General features: G+C 46.2%; 1 protein-coding gene across 1 annotated transcript in view; it reads right to left on the reverse strand.

Annotated features, from left to right (window-relative positions):
- Positions 1–15,009: 15,009 nt before the first annotated feature.
- Positions 15,010–18,852, reverse strand: part of PPP4R3A (protein phosphatase 4 regulatory subunit 3A) — a 44,327-nt gene continuing 40,484 nt past the window's right edge. The window contains 1 exon segment of the mRNA XM_040333161.1: positions 15,010–15,920. Coding sequence (XP_040189095.1) covers positions 15,807–15,920 — 114 coding nt within the window. The 3' untranslated portion in view covers positions 15,010–15,806.

The following is an 18,852-nucleotide window of genomic DNA, read 5'->3' on the forward strand; positions in this document are numbered from 1 at the left end:
GGGGGCGGGGGGTCTCTTGCATCCTCAGCTCTGGGGGGGGGGGGGTCATGCTGGGACCTGTAGTCTTTAACTTTGGGGAGGTCACACTCCCCCCTCAAAGTAAAGGACTACCAATCCCAGCATGAAACCCTGATATCTAAAGATGTGACCCCCCCCCCCCCAAATTTGAAACTCCCAGCATGAACCCATGAGATCTATGGGTGTTACCCCATAGATTTCACAGATCTATGCTGGGACCTGTAGTTCTTCACTAGTTTGGGGGGGGTGTCACATCTTAAGCTCTGAGCGGTTCATGCAGGGACCTGTGTCAGTTTCATTCCGGGACACTGTATTGTCCCAGAGTGAAGGTCCCGGGACAGACTTGCAGAATGCGGGACTGTCCCGGGTAATCCGGGACACGTGGTCACCCTAAAGGGTGTGATCCCATAGATTTCACAGGTTTATGCTGGGACCTGTAGTTCTTCACTATTTGGGGGGCGGGGGGTCTCTCGGACCTTCATCTCTGGGGGGGGGGGGGGTCATGCTGGGACCTGTAGTCTTAAAATTCGGGGAGGTCACACACCCCCAAAGTAAAGGACTACCAATCCCAGCATGAACCCCTGATGTCTAAAGATGTGACCCCCCAAATTTGAAACTCCCAGGATGAACCCGTGAGATCTAAGGGTGTGATTTCACAGATCTATGCTGGGGGACCTGTAGTTCTTCACTATTTTGGGGGGGGGGTGTCACATCTTAAGCTCTGAGGGGTTCATGCTAAGACCTGTGTCAGTTACATTCCTGGACGCTGTATTGTCCCAGAGTGAAGGTCCCCGGGACTGTCCTGGGCAATCCGGGACACGTGGTCACCCTCACATCCCATGTCTGAAATGAATCGCACTTCTACGGTTGGTGTTTACAGCTTTGGAAAGCCGGCCTGCATGGCAGGACGGCGGTGGGCAGCCTCGGGCCTGAACATAACCCACATACTTTCTCCTGTACGGTAAACAGTGATTAGCGGTGAGATGGGAAAAGTGGTAATTAAGAGACTGGAGTGCTGAGGCTGAATGGGGCAGACAGAGTCGGTGAGGCGGAGAACTCCTGAAAGGAGGAACTACAGGCACCAACCATGTGTGACCGCATTATTATATCCAGGAAAGAGATGAGACCAAAGTACATGTTGGTGCGATGGGGAGGGGGGGAGGGGGGAGGCGGGGGAGGTATGCAAACATCCCCTGGGACGCGGGGAGGGCTTCACCTTTTCTGTGAAAATAATAGCTAGCCTCGCTGGCAAATGTAAGCTAGCCGCAGCAAAAACAGTGCGAATTTCATGCATTCCTGCCCTGAAAACACCCAATAACTGCAGCGTTTGCAGGCGGATAACTTTGAACGCATTTAGGGGCACATTTAACTGCTTGCCGACTGCCAACCATCATTTTACGGCGGCAAGTCGGCTCTCGCGCAGGCCACTAGGGGCGCGTGCGCTCACCCCGACTCCCGTGTGCATGCCCGGCGGGCGCGATTGCTGCCGAGCACACGCGATCGCTCGTTACAGAGCGGGGACCGGGAGCTGTGTGTGTAAACACACAGCTCCCGGTCCTGTCGGGGGGGGGGGGAAGCTGATCCTCTGTTCATACAATGTATGAACAGCGATCAGTCATTTCCCCTAGTCAGTCCCACCCCCCCTACAGTTAGAACACACCCAGGGAACATACTTTACCCCTTCCCCGCCCCCTAGTGTTAACCCCTTCCCTGCCAGTGGCATTTTTATAGTTATCCAATGCATTTGTATAGCACTGATCGCTATAAAAATGCCAATGGTCCCAAAAATGTGTCAAAATTTTAGTTTAAATTACCTTCTTCTTCTTATATATTCTCTTCAGGGAATCATCTCAGATGCAAAATACACATCTATATTTCAGTGAAGCAGAAGACATCTAATATTGTTTTGCTGTCCTCTAGACCAGTGTTTCTCAACTCCAGTCCTCAAGGCGCCCCAACAGGTCATGTTTTCAGGCTTTCCATTATTTTGCACAGGTGATTTGAGTGGCCTTAGTAATTATCACAGCCATTTTATCTGAGGGAAATCCTGAAAACATGACCTGTTGGGGCGCCTTGAGGACTGGAGTTGAGAAACACTGCTCTAGACCAGTGTTTTTCAACTCCAGTCCTCAAGGCACACCAACAGGTCATGTTTTCAGGCTTCCCATTATTTTGAACAGGTGATTTGATCAGTTTCACTGCCTGAGGCTGGGTTCACACTACTACACTACTTTCATCCTACTTTGCTCTGTGTTCAATGTTTCCCTATGAGAGCGTCTTGTAGCGTCCTACACAAGTCGGTCCGACTTTGAAAATGCTCCCTGTACTACTTTTGGTCCTACATTGATCCTACTTCAGGCCCATTGAATATCATTGAAGTCGGACCAAAGTAGTATCCTGTTCATGAAAGTAGGATGGATGTAGGACCAATGTAGCAGAGCAAAGTAGGATGAAAGTAGTGTAGTAGTGTGAACCCAGCCTTAGTAATCACCACATTTGTTTCATCTAAAGGAAATCCTGAAAACCTGACCTGTTGGCGTGCCTTGAGGACTGGAGTTGAAAAACACTGCTCTGGACGACTCTGTCTGTGATTGGGTGAAAAGCCCCGGCTCAGCAGAAAAGTATCCCTGGAAAGACATGTAAAATATTAGGAAGTATGACATTGGGTGTTATGTGTCTGTAATAAATCAGGACTTTAATTTCCATCCAAACAGCGACAGCAGACTGCTGACAGACAAATCTCACATTAACCGGAGTTTCCGTGAGGTCACGTCCGATCTGTATTCCACGCCGATAAATGTAACATTTATAGGATTTTCAAGGCTGTAAACAACTATTAATAATGGATGTACAACAAAGAATTACCCTATTTGCCGGCATATAAGACGACCCCCTAATTTTCCAGCCAAAATTTTGGTTTTGGGATATACTCACCGTATAAGACTACCCCCTTTCCTACTAGTCATGCCTCGCATCACGGTGCCACCATTACATGCCAGACTGTGCGCCACTACATGCCAGACTGTGCGCCACTACATGCCAGACTGTGCGCCACTACATGCCAGACTGTGCGCCACTACATGCCAGACTGTGCGCCACTACATGCCAGACTGTGCGCCACTACATGCCAGACTGTGCCCCACTACATGCCAGACTGTGCCCCACTACATGCCAGACTGTGCCCCACTACATGCCAGACTGTGCCCCACTACATGCCAGACTGTGCCCCATTACATGCCAGACTGTGTCCCATTACATGCCAGACTGTGTCCCATTACATTACATTACCCCTCCATTGTGCTGTTCTCCCCGTCCGCGCTCCGCTCCGTGTCCCCCCTCGCTGTGCCCTTACCTTATCCTAAGACATGCAGAATCGCGGCCGTACGTTTTTTCAAAAGCCGCACCTCCTACGTCTTCTGTTCCGTGATAGGCGGAACAGTCGGCTTCCCAGGAGGCACTGTGTTCTGTGTTCGCCTATCACTGAGGCCTTCTAAACACAGGACGAGAGGGCCTCCGTGATAGGCGGACACTGAACACAGTGGGGTAGATTCAGGTACATTTGCGCAGTTTTTACGGAGGCGCAGCGCACCGTTTTGCCGCTGCGCCTCTGTAAATTACCTGCGCTACGCTTGATTCACGGAGCAGTAGCTCCGTAAATTGCGTGGGTGCTCCTGAAAAATGCCCGGCGTAAGCGCGCGCAATTTAAATGATCCCATAGGGGGCGTGGATCATTTAAATTAGGCGCGTTCCCGCGCCGAACATAGTGCGCATGCTCCCTCGGGAAACTTTCCCGACGTGCATTGCGGTAAATGACGTCGCAAGGACGTCATTTGCTTCAAAGTGAACGTGAATGGCGTCCAGCGCCATTCACGATTCACTTACGCAAACGACGTATTTTTTAAATTTCGCGACGCGGGAACGACGGGTATACTTGGCATTGGCTGCCCCTGCTAATAGCATGGGCAGCCTTACGCAAAAACCGACGTACGCAAACTGCGTACGCAGGGCGCGCGTACGGTTGTGAATCGGCGTTAGTATGCAATTTGCATGCTCTACGCTGACCACTACGGGAACGCCACCTAGCGGCCTGCGTAAGAATGCAGCCTAAGATATGACTGGCATAAGAGCCTTATGCCAGGCATATCTTAGGCTGCAGTCGGCGTATCGAGGTTCCTGAATCAGGAGCATTCGATACGTGGATTGGATGACTGTCAGATGTAAACAGACCAGTAGCCACCCCCTAATTCATGTGCCTGTCCCCTAATCTGCATGCAGGGCACCGGACGCATGACTTCCAATGGGGTTTTATGTTTTTGAAGCACATGATTAGAGTCGGAGGCTCTAATTGGCTTAATAAAGGGGTGGGCTTGGGGCGCAGAGCACTGTGCCCTGAGCCCACCCAGTTGTGGGACAATAGCACATTAATATTCGCTATCGTCTTCCTGATTCTCCTCCCAGCCAATCAAGAAGCAAGTCCAGAGACCCAATTGGCCAGGGAGTCTTAGGATCCACTTTCTGTTTGACCGGGAGGCTCTTCCCTCGGCAAGCTCAGCTTGCATCTCTTCATCTCATCCCAGATCCCGTCTGCCTCCTTACGGTAAGGCCTCCGTTTGCTGCCTTCCCGTCCATCTCCCGCGGGGAGTGGGGATCACCGCCTTCCCGTCCGTCTCCCGCGGGGAGTGGGGATCACCGCCTTCCCGTCCGTCTCCCGTGCGAGTGAGGGGGGCAGGTTTGTTTGCCACCCCCCTCAAATATTGAGCACCAGCTGCTACTGAAACAAGACAGGCAGTTTGTTTACATCGGACCATCCAATAGAGAACAGCGGGCACTAGAGATGCACGAGTAATCGTCAAGAATCGTTATCGCAATCTTTTTCCCGTTGCGATTCTTGACACCGGGTTTCACAATCTTTGACCGGAAAATAATTTTCTCTCTCTGCACTTTGGTATGCAAAGAATTTCCTCTCTGCTCCCAGCCAAAAGTCCAAGTCTGGGCAGCCTGCCAAGTTTTGAAAACATTCTTTATCAGTGGAAAGTTAAGTCTAAACATTGTATCACATTGATTTTTACATCAAGGGAATAAACTTCTGTATGTAAATTAGGAATGTTTAACCACTTAAACACCAAGGGGCAGATCCACATAGATCTGCACCCGCGCAGCGCATCAGAGATACGCTACGCCGCCGTACCTTACCTGGCGTTCTTTCAAATCCTCAAAGATTTCGCGCCGTAAGTTACGGCGGCGTAGTGTATTTCTGGCGGCGGAATTAAAATCGGCGATTAGGGGGCGTGTTTCATTTAAATGAAGCGCGTCCCCGCGCCGAATGAACTGCGCATGCTCCGTTTCGAAATTTTCTCGCCGTGCATTGCGCGAAATGACGTCGCAACAACGTCATTTTTTTTAACTTAGACGTGAATTACGTCCATCCCTATTCACGGACGACTTGCGCAAAAAAAAATTCTAATTTCGACGCGGGAACGACGGCCATACTTAACATGGCAAGTCTATCTATACGCCGCAAAATACCAGCTTTAACTATACGCCGGAAAAAGCCGACTAGAGACAACGTAAGAGAATGCGACGGCCGCGCGTATGTTCGTGGATCGTCGGAAAAAAGTAATTTGCATAACCGACGCAGACTCCACCCAGCGGACGCCGAAGTATTGCATCTACGATCCGAAGACGTACGCCTGTCGGATCAAACCCAGATGCCGTCATATCTTGGTTTGAGGATTCAAACTAAAGATACGACGCGGGAAATTTTGAAAGTACGCCGGCGTATCGGTAGATACGCCGGCGTACTCTCACTGTGGATCTGCCCCCAAACCTTTTTCTGACAGCTCTTTTCAAGTTAAAATAAAAAATTTTTTGCTAGAAAATTACTTAGAACCCCCAAACATTATATCATTTTTTAGTAGAGACCTTAGAGAATAAAATGGCGGTTGTTGCAATATTTTATGTTGCACTGTATTTGCGCAGCAGTCTTTTTAAATGCAATTTTTTGGGAAAAAATTACTTTAATGAATTAAAAAAAAAAAAAAATAGCCAGTAAAGTCGGCCCACTTTTTTGCGCTATAAGAGAAAAAAGACTGAAAATTCTGTAAAAAAAAATGAATTTTTCGTTGTTTCTGTTATAAAATTTAGCAAAATTTAGTATTTTTTCTTCATTCTTTTGCATAAATGTGAAAGATGAAGTTACGCCGAGTAAATAGATACCCAACATGTCACCCTTCAAAATTGCACACGCTCGTGGAATGGCGCCAAACTTCGCTACTTAAAAATCCCCATAGGCGACGTTCCAGGGTAGTGTGGGGTATTGCAGAGTAGTGTGGGGTATTGCAGAGTATTGGTATTGTGTATTGCACAGTATGGGGCAGGGATGGCTGAGCAAGGATGGCTGGCTGGATCTGTCACAGATCCAACCCACAGCACTCGTGCTGCATCTGTTCTCTCCCCCCCCCCCTCTCTCCTCACACTGTACCGTTCGGTACAGAGAGGGGAGGGAGGAACCGGCTTGTTTACAAGTGGACGGAGCGATCACATGGTAAACCGCCGCTATCAGCGGCGATTTACCGTGATGCGGCGGTCACGGACATTCCCGTGGGCGCGCGATTCTGGGAGGACGTCCTCCCAGAGTTAAGCAACCGCTTTGCAGCCGTATTTCGACTGCAGGCAGTGATTAACCACTTGCCGACCTCCTCATGTAAATATACGTCAGCAGAATGGCATGGACAGGCACATGCACGTACCCGTACGTCCTCTGCTTGACGTGGGTCGGGGGTCCGATCGAGACCCCCCCGGTACATGCGGAGGTCGGTAAGCTTCGGGGAGCGAAACCGGGACGACGGCGCGGCTATTCGTTTATAGCCGCTCCGTCACGATCGCTCCCCGGAGCTGAAGAACGGGGAGAGCCGTGTGTAAACACGGCTTCCCCGTGCTTCACTATGGCGGCGCACCGATCGAGTGATCCCTTTTATTAGGGAGACTCGATCGATAACGTCAGTCCTACAGCCACACCCCCCATAAGTTGTAAACACACACCAAGTGAACACTAAATGTTACAGCGCCCCCTGTGTTTAACTCCCAAACTGCAACTGTCATTTTCACAATAAACAATGCAATTTAAATGCATTTTTTGCTATGAAAATGACAATGGTCCCAAAAATGTGTCAAAATTGTCCGAAGTGTCCGCCATAATGTCGCAGTCACGAAAAAAATCGCTGATTGCCGCCATTAGTAGTAAAAAATAAAAATAAAAATAAAAAATGCAATAAAACTATCCCCTATTTTGTAAACGCTATAAATTTTGTGCAAACCAACCGATAAACGATTGCGATTTTTTTTTACCAAAAATAGGTAGAAGAATACGTATCGGCCTAAACTGAGGAAAAAAATTGTTTATATATGTTTTTGGGGAATATTTATTATAGCAAAAAGTAAAAAATATTGCATTTTTTTCAAAATTGTTGCTCTATTTTTGTTTATAGCGCAAAAACTAAAAACCACAGATGTGATCAAATACCACCAAAAGAAATCTCTATTTGTGGGGAAAAAAGGACGCCAATTTTGTTTGGGAGCCACGTCGCACGACCGCGCAATTGTCTGTTAAAGCGACGCAGTCCCGAACTGTAAAAACACCTTGGGTCTTTAGGCAGCATATTGGTCCGGGGCTTAAGTGGTTAATAGCATCATGGGCCCCTGGGCAAAGTAATGCTCCGGGGCCCCTACAATGATGACAGTGCAGGTAAACACACATCAAGTAGGTAGAAGGGCAGACTGCCTCCCCTGTGTATCTATCACTCTCAGTGCCATCATGGGGCCCCTAAAATTCGGGGCAGCGTGGGGCTCAAGGACAAGCTACTTTGGGGAAAGTGCAGGCCCCCCCCCCCCCATGCAGCTGGGGCCCCTAGGCAGTGCCCAGGTGTGCCCTCTCATTAAGACAGCCCTGCCTACAGAGGAGGGAGAGCGAAGCACTGCAGGTGCCAGGCTGTCTGAGAGTAACAATAATGAGGATCCATCTCAACTGATAAACTTTCCCTACAGCAGGCTTGGCCTGGGAACATTGGCCAGCATGGAAAGACCTATACAAGTGTCTTCAAAAATCTGTATCCTGGCACCATCTAGTGGCCTTGTGTGGAAATACATGGATGGAAAGGGTCAGCTCAATTTATGGAGGATATAACCGCATGTATGAATGCTGAAATTTCACTGGCCCAGATTCAGGTAGAATTTGCCCATGTGTTACTGAGGCGCAGGGCAGCGTTTTTGCCCTGCGCCCCCGCAAATTTCCTGCGCTACCCGCGATTCACGGAGCAGTAGCTCCGTAAATTGCATGTGCGCTGTGTAAACTTGCCCTGCGTAAGGGCGCCTAATGTAAATGATCCCGTAGGGGGGCGGGAATCATTTAAATTAGGCGCGCTCCCGCACCGAGCGTAGAGCGCATGCTCCGTCGGGAAACTTTCCCGACGTGCATTGCGGCAAATGACGTCGCAAGGACGTCATTTGCTTCCAAGTGAACGGCGTCCAGCGCCATTCACGAATCACTTACGCAAACGACGTAAAAATTCAAATTTTTGCGACGCGGGAACGACGGGTATACTTTAGCATTGGCTACCCCTACTATTAGAAGGGGCAGCCTTACGCTAAACACGCCGTACGGAAACGACGTAAATTGCGTACGCAGGGCTCGCGCAACATTGTGAATCGGCGTTAGTATGCAATTTGCATACTATACACTGAGCACAACGGGAGCGCCCCCTAGCGGTCATCGCAAGAATGCAGCCTAAGATATGCGTGGCATAAAAGAGCCTTATGCCACGCAGATTTTAGGCTACAGTCGGCGTTACGATGTTCCTGAATCAGGAGCATTCGTAACGCCGGAGCAAGTAAGCAATTGCGCTGTGTAACCTATGGTTACACAGGCGCAATTGCTTCTTGAATCTGGGCCACTGTGTGTGTGGACACAAAGAAAGATGGAGTTCTCCAGAAGCGCTTAGTACTTCAATTTAGGGGAGTTGGATAGGTAATTTTGCGGTAGGTTGCCGAGGCTCAGTAATGCATCGAGGGAAACACTAGAGGACGGACACAAACCAATGTTCTTCATTACAGACAACAGAGCGCGATAATGTACAATCCTATTTTTACATCGTAAATTGAAAAAACAAACCACGTTGTAATTTTCTAATTTTTTTTTTTTTCCCTTGCGTCATTCCCCTTTCAGACGAGTATTCTTGTTGCAGTTGTGAAATTGAACAAGGAAGCTGAACAATGAACGAGGTGCGGAGGAGAGGGAGGAGAGCTCCTCGTGGACGTGGTATGCACATACTTTGGCTTTCTCAGCAGGCTCCTAGCAACGCAAACAAGCTCTGGACGGTCATTCATGACTCGAGTATAGAAAGCAATCACAATGCAGTGACCGGGCCACAAAGGGCAGCCCTTCTGACCCAAGAAACTACAGATCCCAACATGCTCAATTGCTGGTTAGATGTACCAGATCAGCAGCAGACATTAACCACTTCATTACTGGGCACTTAAACCCCCTTCGTGCCCAGACCAATTTTCAGCTTTCAGCGCCGACGCATTTTGAATGACAATTGTGCGGTCATACAACAAACACTGTACCCAAATTATATTTGTATCATTTTGTTCCCACAAACAGAGCTTTCTTTTGGTGGTATTTGATCACCTCTGCGATTTTTATTTTTTGCGCTATAAACATAAAAAAGCCGAAAATTTAGAATTTTTTTTTGTACTTTTTGTTATAATAATATCCCATTTTTTTTTTAAAAAAAATAAAAATTTCCCTCGGTTTAGGCCGATACGTATTCTTCTACATATTTTTGTTAAAAAAAAAAAAATCGCAATAAGCGTATATTGTTTGGTTTGCGCAAAAGTTATAGCGCCTACAAAATAGGGGATAGATTTGATTTTTTTTTTTTTTTTTTTTTTTACTAGTAATGGCGGCGATCTGCGATTTTTTTTTTTTTTTTTTGTCAGGCCTGCGATATTGCGGCGGACGTATCGAACACTTTTGACACAATTTTGGAACCATTCACATTTATACAGCGATCAGTGCTGTAAAAATGCACTAATTACTGTATAAATGTGACTGGCAGCGAAGGGGTTAACACTAGGGGGTGAGGAAGGGGTTAAATGTATTCCCTGGGAGTGATTCTTACTGTGTGGGGGGAGAGGGCTGACTGGTGGAGGTGACCGATGCTGTGTCCCTATGTAAAGGGACACAGATCAGTCTCCTCTCTCCCTGACAGCACGTGGAGCTCTGTGTTTACACACAGAGCTCCACGTCCCCGCTGTCACCGACGATCGCGGGTGTCTGGCGGACATCACGGCCGCCAGGCACTCGCATCGGCTCCCGAGCGATGCGCCGGGCACCTTGTTTCCCCGCTGCGCGCCCCCAGCGGCGCGCACGGGGAATCACAACAACAGGACGTCTAAAGACGTCCACTCGGCACTTGAGAGCCGCGCTGTGGACGTCTTTCGTCTATAGCGCGGCCCTCTAGTGGTTAATGGGGAACACCATTCCACACACTTTCCACAATACATTTTGAAGGCGATCGCTTAACCACTTGGCTGTTTTTCAGATTCAGCATTTACAAGACTAAAACTGTTTTTTTTTTTGCTATAAAATTACTTAAAACCCCCAAACATTATATATTTTTTTTCCTAACACCCTAGAGAATAAAATGGCGGTCATTGCAATACTTTTTGTCACACCGTATTTGCGCAGCGGTCTTACAAGCGCACTTTAAAAAAAAAAAAAAATCACTTTTTTTAATTAAAAAAAATAAGACAACAGTAAAGTTAGCCCAATTTTTTAAAATATATTGTGAAAGATAACGTTACGCTGAGTAAAATGATACCCAACATGTCACGCTTCAATATTGCGTCCGCTCGTGGAATGGCGTCAAACTTTTACCCTTAAAAATCTCCATAGGCGACGTTTAAAAAATTCTAAAGGTTGCATCTTTTGAGCTACAGAGGCGGTCTAGGGCTAGAATTATTGCTCTCGCTCTACCGATCGTGGCAATACCTCACTTGTGTGGTTTGAACAACGTTTTCATATGCGGGCGCTACTCACGTATGTGTTCGCTTCTGCGCGCGAGCTCGTCGGGACAGGGCGCTTTAAAATTTTATTTTTTTTCTTATTTATTTTCTTATTTTTTACACTAAAAAAAAAATGTGATCACTTTTATTCCTATTACAAGGAATGTAAACATCCCTTGTAATAGAAAAAAGCATGACAGGTCCTCTTAAATATGAGATCTGGGGTCAAAGACATGACATCTAATATTTAGACTTAGGCCTCATTCACACTTGGCGGACTCCGTCGCTACGGTCAGTCCGCAGAGCCGACTGATGACAAGCTCCTCACTGAGCGGGGAGGGGCTCGTCGGGCACCGTTGTCTCCCTATGGAGCGATCTGATGAAAACGGACAGCATGTCCGTTTTCATCAGATCTTACCCGATCCGATCCGCATGGACGGATGGGGACATCCGACGCTCCATAGCGATGCATGGAGCGGCCGTTCTGGTCCGTGACAGACGGACCCGAACGACCCGAAGTGAGAATGAGGCCTAAAATGCAAAAAAATAAAATAAACGGGGAAGGGTGGGGGCCATCTTGCCCTCACTCGTATCCCAGCTGAGGAGAGGAAAGGACCCGATCGCCTCTGCCGCTACAGATGGCTCCGGTAAGCGGCAGAGCGGCGCCCTCTACCGCCGCCGATAACGGTGATCTCACCGTTATCGTTTACAGGACCGCTCACAGTAAAGATAGATATCTCGGTTGTGGCAGCAGCTCCTGCCGTTGCCGAGATATCCGCCTTAAAAAAAAACGTATATGTACATGAGTGGGTCCTTAAGTGGTTAACCACTTATGGACCGCCTAACGCCGATATACATCGGCAGGATGGCACGGCTGGGCACAATCACGTACCTGTACGTGATTGTATAATGCCCAGCCGTGGGTCACGGGCGCACACGCGACCCAGTCCGAAGCTCCGTGACCTTGCCTGCCCAGCCCACGAATCAGGTTTATATCGGTGCGCGCATCCTGATGATTAAGAGGCTCCCTTTTTCTTCCCCGCTTACCAGCAGACTGTGCCTCATTTAATACTCCGCTGTCTATTATTTTGATTTCTACAAACCTTACTGGTTATCCGTTTTAGATATATTGTCAGGTGTGTTGGTATCCAGGTCCATGTTACACGACTTCATACGACCCGTTTACTATCATGCTCCTGAAGAATTGTCACGATACGCGAAACATGTAGAGCAGAGCAAGAAAACTCTTTTGCCTACTGGACCCACGTCTAAGGCTATTCACTTCATATACACACTGTTCAACCATCATTGTTTGTTGGGTATCTACTTCTCTTAATTTGAGTTTACCAATGCTATTGTAGTTTTTGGAAGTGATATTAGAGCATTACTCTGGGCCATGTATTGATTACTATACAAATATTTATGAATGTATTAATGTACTTTTACAGATTTCTATAATAAAACCCCCTAGATTTTTTTACATGAACTACCCATGTGCCGTTTAAAGTCCAATTTCTTAGTCTAATCAGTGTTCATTCCACAATACAGGCATACCCCGCTTTAAGTACACTCACTTTACATACACTCGCGAGTAAGGACATACCCGCGAGTGTAAAGTGCCTTACAAGTATACTGTACAGACATTTTACAGCTGTGGTAGAAGGAGCTGAAGCTCCAAGAGCATAGTCCGCCCTGTTCCAGTGTGCCTTTGACACCTCCACTACAGCCCCTGAGACCTAAACTACAGCTCCTGACACCCCCACTACAGTTCCTGACCCACTACTACACCCTAGAAGTGAAAAAAGGTATTGTTTCACTTTAACCATTTCCGGACCGCCGCATGTACATTTACGTCGGCAGAATGGCACGGACAGGCACATTGGCGTACCTGTACGTCCCTGCCTAGACGTGGGTCGGGCCCCCCCCCCCGTACATGCGGCGGTTCCCGTGGCTTCAGGAGCGATCCGGGACGAGGGCGCGGCTATTCGTTTCTATCCGCCCCCTCGCGATCGCTCCCCGGAGCTGAAGAACAGGGAGAGCCGTATGTAAACACGGCTTCCCCGTGCTTCACTGTGGCGGCTGCATCGATCGTGTGATCCCTTTTATAGGGAGACTCGATCGATGACGTCAGACCTACAGCCACACCCCCCTACAGTTGTAAACACACACTAGGTGAACCCTAACTCCTACAGCGCCCCCTGTGGTTAACTCCCAAACTGCAACTGTCATTTTCACAATAAACAATGCAATTTAAATGCATTTTTTGCTGTGAAAATGACAATGGTCCCAAAAATGTGTCAAAATTGTCCGAAGTGTCCGCCATAAAATAGGTAGAAGAATACGTATCGGCCTAAACTGAGGAAAAAAAAAATGTTATATATGTTTTTGGGGGATATTTATTATAGCAAAAAGTAAAAAATATTGCTTTTTTTTCAAAATTGTCGCTCTATTTTTGTTTATAGCGCAAAAAATAAAAACCGCAGAGGTGATCAAATACCACCAAAATAAAGCTATTTGTGGGGAAAAAAGGACGCCAATTTTGTTTGGGAGCCACGTCGCACGACCGCGCAATTGTCTGTTAAAGCGACGCACTGCCGAATTGTAAAAACCCCTTGGGTCATTTAGCAGCATATTGGTCTGGTCCTTAAGTGGTTAAGTACATTTCCGTTTTACATACATGCTCTGGTCCCATTATGTACTTAAAAGTGGGGTATGCCTGTACATTGTTGTGGAAGGACAACATTTTGTTCACACTTTGTAGAGTGGAAGCTTCTTCACACTGGAAGTTGAAGGCTGGGTTCACACTTCTGCGAATTGGATGCGGTGGTTTCTCCACATCAAATTCACATAGCAGGAGATTGCGATCGGCTCTCTACGGAGCCGGTTCACACATATCTGCAGCGGCTCCTGTGCGTCTTTTAGTTTGTTTCAGGTCTGAATTCAGACTGAAATTGGACCCGATACGGTGAGCGGAGACGCACCGGACTCCTGCTGTGAGTCGCTGCGTTCTGTAGTGTGAACCCAGCCTAAAAGCTACAGGAGACAACCCTATCTCTGGCCAAACAAATCCAGCCCTATAGATTTGTATGAGTTTTCCCATAAGACTCCATTCCCACCTTGGCATTCCATTTTGCCTAAGAAACTGACCGGTGGGCCTGAACGGTATGTCCGTATGGCTGAACTCACATTGCTGAGACATTGCATGTGATCAGCTTCTGTGGTACGGGTGCGATCACATGCAATGTCTGAGACCGCACTAGTTTGAACCTAGGCTCAAGGTTTTTTACAGCCCCAGATGAAAGTGATCGCGCAGCAACACTGTCGCTGAGACCACTTATATGAAAGCCGCCCGCCCGCTGAATAAGAGGATACAGGGGTTACGGCAGATAGCCGTAAAATTATGGCGGGCGGCAAGTGGTTAATGCATTAAGATGAAAAAACTGCGATCTGCATTAGTGCCTCGGCTATCTGGGACTCTCCCTCCCTGAGACACAGCAGCAGCACCATTAGGCTCGGGTGCCCCCATAGCAAGCTGCTTGCTGTGGGAGCACTCGACAGGAGGGAGGGGCCAGGAGTGCCGGCAAGGGACCCGAAAAGAAGAGGATGGGGGCTGCTCTGTGCAAAATGACTGCACAGAGCAGGCAAGTATGACATGTTTGTCATTTTTTAAAGAAAAAAAAAAAAAAGAGACTTTACCATCACTTTAAGCTTTGAAAAAAAAAAAAAAATGGAAGCCGATTGATTTCCATTCAGTTTTAGTAAATCAATCCTGTGCAATTTTTTGCTTTGGTTGAGCGTTATTTAAAATTCCACCGTTTTTCAGTATAGGCACACATTAAATAAGCAACACAAAAAGAACATTTCCTTAATGAGGTGTTTTCCGGCTGCGATATCTGTAAAGCACGTAACCATCACAACAGAATCATATACAATGAAAAAAATTTAATGGTCCCAAATAGAGATTGAACAAGTCGGCAGAAGCCCAGGGTGGAGAAATAAGAATATAAAAATGATTCAAAAACAGGACACAAAGTGAACACATCTAGAATTCCACTCAAATTTTTAATCAAGAAGGTTGGAGATGTTTCCCCTACACCTCCAAATGAAAGCTGCAGTTTCCAGGGCAATGGGGGAGGGAGAGGGGAGGGGGGGGGGGGACTCAGATGTAAAAGAAAAATAAAATTAGAAAAAAAAAAAAAAAAGGAAAAAACAAAAATTTTGTAATCGGCTCACCCCACTGAGGGTTTAAAAACCTGTTGTGGCAATGAGAAATGTTCAGGATGTGGGAATCCTATACAGGCAGAAACATTCCACCCAATCTGAAGTGCTGGCATCCGTTGTATAGCTGCAGACTTTACGGAACGGCGTGTTTTTCGGAACCTCTCTCCATCAACTTTGGAGCAACTGACCAGCCAATCAAGAGTTTAACAATAAACCCCTGCCCTGTTGGCTTTTTTTTATTTTACGTTTTTTTGTTTGTTTTTCCTTCCCTGAGAAAAGGGCAATGTGTGGTCTACACGGGAGAGTACAAGGCTAAGTCGTCTCTTTCCAACGGTCGTCTTCCCTCTCCTGGCGCTCCGGGGGAATTGGCACTTGATGAGCAGAAGTCTACGTGTTGTTTGTGTCGGACCCATCCCACAGTGCTGCTTCTGGCTGTGGTGGATTCTCGGTTCTTTGCGGGAGATCAGTTATTTCAAGGGGAGTTGTCCAAAGAAACGCTGGTATTAAGAGCCAAGCCTTGCTTTTTTAGAGATCGGTAGAGTCTCTTCCTTTTCCTCTTCGTCATCATCCTCCTCCTCATCGTCGTCTGGATAATCTACCAGTCCTACTAGGCCTCCCTGAAAATAATAAAAATAGGAAATAAGATATTTGGCATTAAAAATGTTAAAAAATAAATTTAAATTGGCAAATGTTTGGTACAAACTCTTAGTGGGCAATTGTGGGATGTATGAATGGCAATTTGAATACCTGAGGAAGAGAGTACAGACACGCCAGTCCATCAACAGATAATAAAACATTCAAAGTGAAGAGGCTTATTTTTTTGCAATCTTAATGCTTAACCCTATGATTAAGTGGCGTGACCAGCCATCATCCCCGCTCGCGGCCGAGAGCGGTGGATTCGTTTTCAATGCCGTTATCTTTCAACTGTAATGTAAGTGTTTGTAATAATGGATTAAACGTTTTTTAACCATTACTGCACTATGGAGCCCCTCTTTGTTTTGTCTCCACTGCTGGGAGTCCGATTATACCACTGAGATCTGAGACCATCATCAGCCCTGTAAGTGCTGGAGTGTTATCCCTGATTGTCTGCTGCTGCTAATTTTTGGAGGCTTTATTTACAAGCCTTTTGAGGTGAGAGGCTTGTGAGAACGAGTGGAGCACCTAAACACCTGTCACTTTTGCGGTGGAAGAAAAATATTTGTGTCACTTTGCACTTTGTGAACTTTTATGAACTGTTATGGACTTATCTGTTTTTTGCATGAAATTGAATTCAATATTGGGGATCACTACTTTGGAATTGGCTGCATGAAGATTTTATTATTATTATTCTTCATTGTTTATTCCTCAAGATTAACACTTTATTAATTAAGCACCTTATTTCACATATATGCACTTTATTTATGCACTTAGATTTCATTAATTATTAATATTTGTTAGATTATTGATTATTTATCACTTTATTATTAGCAAGCGCCCCAACAACCCCCCATTCCTCATATACTATTAGTGTGCGAACATTATTCAGTTGTGGCCCCTGCTAGGGGATTTCTACCATCATTCCGTTTAATTTTACTGGTTTAGTATTGTTAGGGTGGATGGTAGTTCTTATTAGAATTTTTAGCTATTCTCTATATATAGTGTGGTTTGCGCATTAGTTCCCCCCTATTTTTTACCTCTCCAAAGATGCTGCTTGCAGGACTTATTTTTTTTTTTTTTTAACGTCCTGCCAGCGCACCGCCTCAGTGTGAAAGCACTCGGGCGTTCACACAGACTGCAGGGTAGCAGTTTTTCAGGCACTTTACAGGTGCTATTTTTAGCCCAAAAGCGCCTGAAAAAACACCCCAGTGTGAAAGGGGTCCAACTGTTAGATTTTATGAGATGAAGGGGGAAAAAAAAAAAAATTGGTCTAACATATCGGCCAAAAGAAAAAATAAATAAAAAATTGGCATCATATATCGACCATCGGCCGCTGCAATTTCTAAATATCGGCATCGGCCAGAGAAAAACCCATATCGGTCGACCCCTATTTTTTTCATGCATAGGACGTGGAAACAAGGCTAAGGCTGGCCATACATGGTCGAATTTCAAAATAATTTTCTGATGAAAATCAGAAAATTTGTGGGTTTTGTGATCCGATGGCACCATTGATTTCGAAATTCGGCAAACCAAACGTTCAATTCCACCTAATATTGCTACAAAAAATAATTTTCGTGTCGGGGAATCTTCTTTTCTTGCACATGCGCATTTCTTTTTCGATTACATTTCTCGCACGATTCTCCCATCATTGATTAGAAAATAGTTTGTTTTTCTAAACAATTTCCAACATGTACGATTATTAAAATTCAATGGCCGCACGAAAATCAGCTGTTGCTGCAGCTCACTAATAGTGCGAAAATGGAACGAAAATTCTTAGATAATATTTTTTGAAAGAAAAATCATTCGAAATATGACTCCACTTTGCAGGAACAATTAGGACCTGGCGGCGCACAAAAATGGCAGCAGGTGCTTTGGACTGAGGAGTCACAATGTGAAATATTTGGCTGTAGCAGGAAGCAGTTGTTTATTGGTGAAGGGCTGGAGAGTGGTAGATCGCGTTGAGTTTAAGGCTCTTTGTCTTGCCTATCGCGCTTATCATGGGACAGGCCCGCAATATCTGAATTCCTTGATAACGGGATATGCTCCTGCACGAGCACTTAGATCACTAACAGCTGGTCTTGTCACTTGCCCATTTGCTTACCTTTGGGGGCAGACGCTTTTCTGTGAGGGCAGCGGCTCTATGGAATAGTCTCCCTGTTTCCATTCGGTCTCTCCCCTCTATTATGTCCTTTCGTAAAAGGCTAAAAACTTGTTTTTTTCAGGAAAAGCAGGCAGAGTCATGTTAGTTCTCCCTTTTGTTCCCTGGTGATCGGTTTTTTATTTTTTTTGCTCTCCTTTTTTCTTTTCCTTCTATTTCTTTCCCTCCCTGACTTGATTTATCCATTTACAGTTATGTCTTCTGCGCTTAGACACTGCCCTGACGGGTCAGTATTTGGCGCATTATAAATCTATTAAATCAATCAATCAGAGTGGTACAATAATGTGTCTGTAGGCGACTGTGAAGCATGGTGAAGGTTTATTGCAAATTTGGGGCTTCATTTCTGCATATGGAGTGGGAGATTTGGTCAGGATAAATGGTGTCCGCAATGCTAAGAAATACAGGCAGATACTTCATCATGGCATACCCACAAATGTATTCTGCAGCAGAACCACCACCCCAAACATACAGCCAATGTCATTAAGACATTGGCTTAATCACATTGTTGATCAACTTTTGTCTAACAGGCTTGTTGGAAAGCATTTCTTGATTAGCCAGCTGCAGCCACTGATCAGTGTATTCTGATAGATTGTCTCACAGCCAGAATATATCTCAGCAGGAAGGATTCCTCTATCCACCACGCTTGTGTGGAAGGAAGAATCCATTGGCTGATCAAAAAAAATTAAATAATAATCTTTGGGCAGCCTAACTTTATAAGAACTTCTGGAATTCTCCATGGACTACTTCAGGATATT

The sequence above is a fragment of the Rana temporaria genome, chromosome 13 (assembly GCF_905171775.1).
Source record: "Rana temporaria chromosome 13, aRanTem1.1, whole genome shotgun sequence".
Taxonomy (NCBI): Eukaryota; Metazoa; Chordata; class Amphibia; order Anura; family Ranidae; genus Rana; species Rana temporaria.